The 7,808-nt window shown below is 28.6% G+C and overlaps 1 protein-coding gene across 1 annotated transcript; it reads right to left on the bottom strand.

Moving 5' to 3' along the window:
* Positions 1-2,393: 2,393 nt before the first annotated feature.
* Positions 2,394-6,155, bottom strand: LOC126890981 (uncharacterized). Its single transcript, XM_050660162.1, has 3 exons — positions 5,984-6,155; positions 3,161-4,645; positions 2,394-2,959 (listed from the first exon to the last, which is right to left on the bottom strand). Exons 1-3 carry the CDS (start codon positions 6,153-6,155, stop codon positions 2,394-2,396), a joined length of 2,223 nt encoding a protein of 740 aa, XP_050516119.1.
* Positions 6,156-7,808: the final 1,653 nt, after the last annotated feature.

The following is a 7,808-nucleotide window of genomic DNA, read 5'->3' as shown; positions in this document are numbered from 1 at the left end:
AATCAAGATATCTTATAAAAAAATTAAAAATATGAAACAAAACTTTTAAGAAACGCTTTTCTTTACTTACGAGCGACCAAAAATTAACAATAATATAAAAAGAAATCAACTAAAAATCAAAAAAAAAAATTGAAAAAATCTAACACATTCGTTAAAGAAAAGGGTGGGACGAAAGCCGTTTATTCGATGAATACGCGCCACGCTTTTCTTTCACGAATGTGTTAGATTTTTCAATTTTTTTTTTTTGATTTTCAGTTGATTTTTTTTATATTATTTTTAATTTTTGGTCACTCGTAAGTAAAGAAAAGCGTTTCTTAAAAGTTTTGTTTCATATTTTTAATTTTTTTATAAGATATCTTGATTTAGCTATAAGTTTTTTAAAGTTGAATAAGTTAAAATTTATAAAAGGCATGTTTACAAGATGAAAATGCTTGCCGAGTTAAAATTAATTGAATATTTTATGGATTTTAGTGACGCTCAAAGATGCTGGAAGAGCCGTACCTTTCTCAAATATTTTCGGCAGTTAAAATTTTAGGGGAAGGGTACTTTGGTACTGTGTACAAGGCTCAACACATATCTGAGAACAAGAACTATATCTGAGAACAAGAAAAGGGTGGGTCGAAAACCGTTTATTCGCTGAAGACGCGCCACGCTTTTCTTTCACGAATGTGTTAGATTTTTTCAATTTTTTTTGCTTTTTAGTTGATTTTTTTTATATTATTTTTAATTCTAGTCACTCATAACTAAAGAAAAGCGTTTCTTAAAAGTTTTGTTTCATATTTTTAATTTTTTTATAAGATATCACTAGTATAGCTATAGTGGTTCTGGGCCCAAAATATCGGGCCCAGAATTCCTAGGACTTTTCCATGTTAATTTTTGGACCCAGAATTCCTAGTACTTTTCAATGTAAAATATCGGGCCCAGAATTCCTAGGACTTTTCAATGCTTTTTCTCTCTAGGACATATCGTCGAGGTTCGGTGAGGCTCGTGGTGGGGGATTTGGTTTATTAGCAGAAATGTGTGAATTGTGTGTTAGCAGTAACAACAAAAAAATGGTAGAGAATTATGAAGTGCGAGATAGAGTGTCAGAGTTGTATAACGTTTTTTGGAGCCTATCACGAGAAGCATGGCATGAGTATAAGGTAACGTCAGATCGTTCAAAGTTGTATCTAGCATGTGATTATGATGAAGCGGTAGGTGTTTGTGCTGCGTTCCTGAGCAATGATATTAATCTGAATACATTATGTGAGGACATAACTGATTTAGGATATGGTCAATATTGTAATGCTCTAATGCCAGATGAAGGGTTTTTTAGTGAAGAGGAAGAAGAGGAGGAAGATGAAGTCGATTAAGAATAGTAAAGAACAAAAAATGTTACTTTTGTGTGTGTGTGTGTATGTGATTTTAAAATAAAATAAAAATTTCATACTATTGTTTTTATCTGAGATTGGTTTTAGGTAAGAAGTATGACTAAGAAAGAAATAAAAGACATATTTTGTTATTCTTTTATTAAATTCATAGGTATACAAAACAAATGTCATTCAAATGTAGTATATTTATATAGATTCGTGATTTTAAAATAAAATAAAAATTTCATACTATTGTTTTTTTTATCTGAGATTGGTTTTAGGTAAGAAGTATGACTAAGAAAGAAATAAAAGAAATTGTTTTTTATTCTTTTTATTAAATTCATAGGTATACAAAACAAATGTCATTCAATGTAGTATATTTATATAGATTCGATATCTTCAGAGCAGCAGCTTGTTTGTAAAAGCTTTCGGCGTTCTTCCAAAAATAATCTCTGTAGCTGATAGGTCTATTTTAAAATTGTGTAAGTTTATAGTGTCCACATAAGATTGGGCTTTTGAATGGAACAATAGGATAATAATGGTCATTTGATCCTATTGTAAAACCACAGGAATAGTTTCCTACTTTCTCATCTTTACAGGTAACTGAGGAATACATTGGTACTGGATTTTCAGAACGGAACGCTAAATATTCATTTAAAATTATTTCATTGTGATATACTTCTGCAACTATAAAGTCACCATCGTCAATTTGGTATTCAGTATTAACAAACACAGTTTTGGATGCTGGAACTCCAATAATTTGTGTAACAAGAACGATAGCAAATAATAAATAAAAAAAATACATCTTCATTGTTGTGGCTCTTCAATACACAGTGAAATTGAAAATCTCTTGTAGCTGTATATATTTTTTAAAGAGAGAGAGAACTGGAGGGGGTAGTAGCGCCTTCGCATGAACTAAAACAAGAAAAAAATATAAAATTAAAAGTGATTCTTTTTGTATTAATTTTTTTATATTTTACGTTTTTTAGTGTGGATCTTGATGTATTCTTGTATGAAGGTCTTCTAAAATGGCAATTGAGGAGTTCATTCTTCTTCTTCCCACCCCCAAGGGAGAGTATCAGTTTCAAAATAATTGACTATTCTTTTATCATCAGTAGGTCTTAAGGCAACTTTATTTTGTTGAATTGTGTAAACCTCATGTTTTTTAGAAATGATAAGATTTTGGGTAGCGTTCGTAACTGTGTGATGAAATAGACAATCAGAATAATCTTTAAAGGTTATAGATTTTAATTCACTTTTTTTTATGCCTTTAGCTTTTTTAATACTATATTCTTCTTTTTCATTTAATACTTTTAATGCATACATTTTTGATCGTAAACCTACAAACTCAGTCATAATTCGACCACCATTTTCATCTTTCATTAATCCTAAAACTTTTTTATTACATAGTGGCATGTTATAGGCATTATTTACTGAAAAATTTGATGTGTCAAACTTATTTATATCAGCCCTCATATGCTCATATACATTTTCGTCGAAAATATGATAAATTAAAGAGTCAGTGTCACAATAAAGGAGTTTTGCGTTATCTCCAAATTTGTTTTTAGTATAGTTATAATGGAAGTCGTACAACCAAACTTTAGATAAATCTAAAATAGAAAAACCTATAAAAAGAGGTTTATTAAATGTTATTTGTGTTCGCTTCATTTCTACAACTACAAGATTTTCATTAATAATAGATAGACTATGAAAATTGGGTTTTGAAATGTAATTTCGAACACCATAACGGCCTTCTCACTTTGATAGTAATTTACAGTCCTTGTATTTACGTACATTTTCACAGGTCTTACCGAAGAAGGAATTTGTCATCATTTTGTAATTATTTGATTCAAATTCATTTTTACTTTTTTTCCTAAGTTCTGTATTTAGATCAACATATTTCTTCACCCAAGGTGCCTGATTGAATTTTAAGACTCTGTAAATTTTATCAAGTTTTAAACCTAGTGTTACTGCTTGTTGAAGAGCTCTGTAATGAATTATATAGTGTTTTTTATCAAATAAAGTTGTTAATAATTTTGTTACTTTGGATTTTGATTTTGGTGGTATTAGATGTTCAGGACATAAGGGTAAATCTTTGTGTATATTAAATAGTTCTTTTGAATAAATAATGTCACATTCTAATATATATCCGATATCAGAGTTTTTATCAACGGTTGTAATATCTGACATCACATTAGGATCTATCCATTCAAAACCTCCATAAGGTAGAGAAAAACACATTATTGTACCATATAAATTTACAAAATCCCAATATATTAAGTAGGAATCACGATCTTGTTCATTATAGTCTTTACTCATATATTTGTTATTTGCTTTGCCATATCTATTGGATACTTGTGAAATTCCTCCTCGTAGACCTCGTTCGATAAACATTACTTTATCTATGTCATCTAATAACTCAATTTCTACTCCAGTAATCTTAAGACATGCATCAAATGATAATCCTGGAGCTGTGTAATAGTGAAGAGGATCTAAGCCATATGTTTTTAAAGAAGTTTCCCGAAAATTTTCAACAATATCACCTAATAATAATACGTCTGTAGTTAGATAAATTTCCGAAAAATCTTTTAACGTATTATTATGAAATTCTGTCCATATGTTGCATGCATGATTGTAATCATCATCACTAATATGTGTTTTAGTAAGAGTGCTATAAAAAGCATTTTTAGGAGGTAAATTTTCATCTTTAAGTTTCTCCCAAGAATCTAAATACTCATAAGAAAAAACACCTTTTCGTGTCAACAAATTAAATTGGATTTCATTTGGGAAAAACGATTTTAAAATTTTGTTTTGAGAAGTAGTCAAATAGGAGGCAAGCTTATCGATACTTTCAGACATAAATCTATAGGAATCGATAAATCGTAAACTGCATTTAGTACCTTGTACAAATTTTGTAAAGGAAATATATCTTTCTTTATTTAGAGGTAATATTTGAAAATTTCCTTCAATGTCCGTATTTAAATGTTTAATTAGGAAGTGACTATCATATCCCAAATTATGAAATACTATAGGTATCATAAAAGTTTCACGTAACTGTAAATTGCAACATTGATGTGAAGGACCCCTATAGGTTCCAGTCCTGTGGCAATGATCTTTGCATTTAATATCATCATCTGAAAAGGGTTGTGTGCAAATATAACATAATTCTGCATTTAAAAATTGATTTTCTTCTAGATTTGTCAAAGGTGTCATTGGAACAACGTTTGAATAGATATCATCCAGTTTTTTACTGATTAACCCTAATTCTTTAACAAACCAGGATATACAGTCCTCTCCTGTATAAATTTTAAATTGTGTTAATGAATCATCATATGAACATTTTAGTAGAAAAGCTACACTATAAGGTACATGATGTTGAATTTTTCTCATGTTCGCCGTTGGAATGGTAGGATCGGAATACTTTAATAGGAGACATTCTATATCTGCGTAAATGACAAAGGAAACTTTAATTTTGTTCTTAAAATTAGAAAATTTCAAGATTCTCTTATTCCAATTGGGAATTATCATTTTAGTATTATTCATTGTAAAACAGTCCACCCAATGTTGTTGAAGAAGAGGTTCAGATGAAAAATAATTTAAACATCGATCACATATCCACTTTTTAGTATTACTATTATTTAATTGTGTAAAAACTAATTTTGATAAATTTTTTATAAGGACATAATGGTAAATCTGATAGTGATCAATACAAATATTTTCAAAATTAATATTATTATCTCGATTGTCATATTCAATATTTTCATTTGTATAAGGAAGTATTAGTAGATTGACACGTTTTCTAAAGTCAAATTTACTTAAACAGACTGGTGCTATGCTGTTATGTTCAAAAATACCAAAAACGTTTATGGATATATTATTCATTTGTTCAAATTTCCCTATATCTTTTAATCTCATTGGGAAATCAATGTTATCATATTTTAGAACACTTGAAAAATGTGGATATGAGGATATTCTACTAGAATTTGTATTTGGTTGTACAGGAAACAAATATGCCACAACAGACCAAAGGAAACAGTAATTATCATTGTTTTTAATATTAATACAAGATTTTTTATTTTTAATAAAATCAGGTAATTCTATGTAACTAGAACAACCTACTGCTATGGGTATATACTGATTTATATTTACTTTTAAATTCAAAATTTCATACAATGCAAATCCTGAATCTCTCTCCTGAAAATCTTCAATTTTTGATAATATTCTATTAATGACGTATTCCTCATACCACTCTTTTAAATTAGTAGTGTGATCAATTATTTCGTTTTTTGTTGCAAAATGTTTAATATCAGTTTCTAAATTATGAGGTTTAATAAAATTTGCTAAAAATACAGTATTGACTTTTAAAAGTGTTTGTTTTAGTGCCTCTTTAATTTTTAGAGAAAAACTTCTAAATGCCTTTTTCAAAAATGTTTTAGGATCTTTAAAATTTAAATTAATAATTACACCAGTTTTGATTCTTTTATTAAAATTTGACTCTAAATCACGCCATATTAAATTATTATTAGTTTTTTTTTTAGATTTTTGTTTTTTTGACTGTAGTTTTAATAATTTTCGATGTTTCAAATTGTGTTTGTGATAATTTAAAAGACCCAAACCCGTTTCAATTCTATTACGATGTTTAATATGGTGAGACTTATTTTGAATTGCTTTCTTAACTAAATTTATACTTATTTTGATAAATCTGATCCACTTGTTGAACTCCTCAATTGTTCGTAACAGCATTACAACTTTTTCCACTTTCTTCACCATATCCAAAACAAACATATCCAAAGTTTGTGAAGACATGGTATGTTTTATATTATTTTCAAAAATACTGACAACTCATTGACACTTCTGCTACACTGAAGCTACCGATTCTAAATGAACCGCAAGCAGTACGTAAATGATTGTTTGATCATGTTTGTGCATAGTAATTATTTGTAAGTAGGTATGCATGGTCATTAGATAACAACAATGTTGCAAATAACCATTATTTTAATTATTCATTAAAACATTTTTCTTCACAATTAGATAGATAGCAACAAAGTAATAAATAAGGTATTTTTACAATAATTGGATTCTAATTATATATATGCAAAATTATTCATTAAAACATTTTTCTTGTCAATTAGATAGATAGCAACAAAGTAATAAAATAAGGTATTTCACAATAATTGGATCCTAATTATTTTAAAATAAGTGGAATTGCATAGATATGCTTAAACAAAAAAACAATTTGTAATTAATGACCATTAGATAACAACAATGTCACAAACACCAATTATTTTAATTATTCATTAAAACATTTTCTTGCAATGCACTTATTAGAAAAAAATATGTAATATAATTGCTTTGTTTTCCAATAAGTGCATCTCATTAAAAATGTTTTATGTAGTATTTTAGTAGGTAATAGATAAAATTTTGATATATATATATATATACAGGTGCCTGCAAACGGATATGATATTATACCAATAACAGGTTGAAATAAGTACTAAGTGAGTAACATTTTATCATTGTTGGTGTATTCATCGTGGTCTCATTTATTGTCACTGTTTTATTTATTGTTTATTGTTGTTCTTTTCTATATATAAAATGTCTGGTGTACCATGTACAATTTTGGTATCCATAGAAGATAGATTAAATTTCCCCACGAAAATGGCTCTAGTAGTCATAAGGCAGCTATTCAGGTATGTTTTTTTTTTTTTTTTTTTTTTTTTAACAATCAGTTTTTGCATTCCATTTCAGATATGGTTTAAGAAGCATATCTCTCCGGAATGATAGAATCTTAATAGACTTAGTATATACCCCAAAGTCCACAACGCTGTCGAGAAAATTTGGTAACTTACCAGTAAAATATATCCGTATGCAAATAAATGATTCTAATGAGATAGGATTGTTTGAAAAAGCAATGAAGAGATACTACTTTGACTTAGAGGAGGAGACAGAAGCTCTTCCTCCTCCTCCTACTACTACTCCTTCTATTAAATCAATTCAGAAGGAACCTTTAAAGAAAAAATTGAAGAGGAGAGTAACACAGCATGTTGAGTCCATTGATCTTGATCAAAATTCACAAATGTGGTCATTTGATGAACACATTATAGATGATGATGATGATGATAAAGAAGATCATACCAGAAGAGCGACAATAAGTGAGACCAGAAATGACTACGGCGACGACGATGACGATGACTGCACCACCACATTGATACCTCCTACGGAGTAATTTTGTATTAATATATATATATATATATATATATATATATATATATATATATAACTGCAATTTATTTTTTGGTTTTTTTTGTTTTAGAGGTACAGTACTGTGTGGAGATTGTAAAATTTTTTTTTGTTTCTGCAAACTTTCCTTAAGAATTCACTTAACTTCATTATATTGTGAGGAAACACTTCCAACAAGTGCAGAATGGTAAATGCATCAGAAACTGAAGAACGAGCTAA

Source organism: Diabrotica virgifera, chromosome 9 (genome assembly GCF_917563875.1).
Source record: "Diabrotica virgifera virgifera chromosome 9, PGI_DIABVI_V3a".
NCBI lineage: Eukaryota > Metazoa > Arthropoda > Insecta > Coleoptera > Chrysomelidae > Diabrotica > Diabrotica virgifera.
The sequence above is the reverse complement of the archived record's forward strand: the minus strand, read 5'-3'. Positions and strand labels throughout refer to the sequence as shown.

Excerpts from the sequence above, each read along its gene's own strand:
- LOC126890981 (XM_050660162.1), bottom strand. The coding sequence starts at position 6,155 with ATGTCTTCACAAACTTTGGATATGTTTGTTTTGGATATGGTGAAGAAA. Across the intron at positions 4,646-5,983 it reads GTCTCACCATATTAAACATC|GAGAGGACTGTATATCCTGG; the intron begins GTAATAGAATTG and ends AAATTTATACAG. Across the intron at positions 2,960-3,160 it reads GATGACAAATTCCTTCTTCG|ATTTATCTAAAGTTTGGTTG; the intron begins GTAAGACCTGTG and ends TTTCTATTTTAG.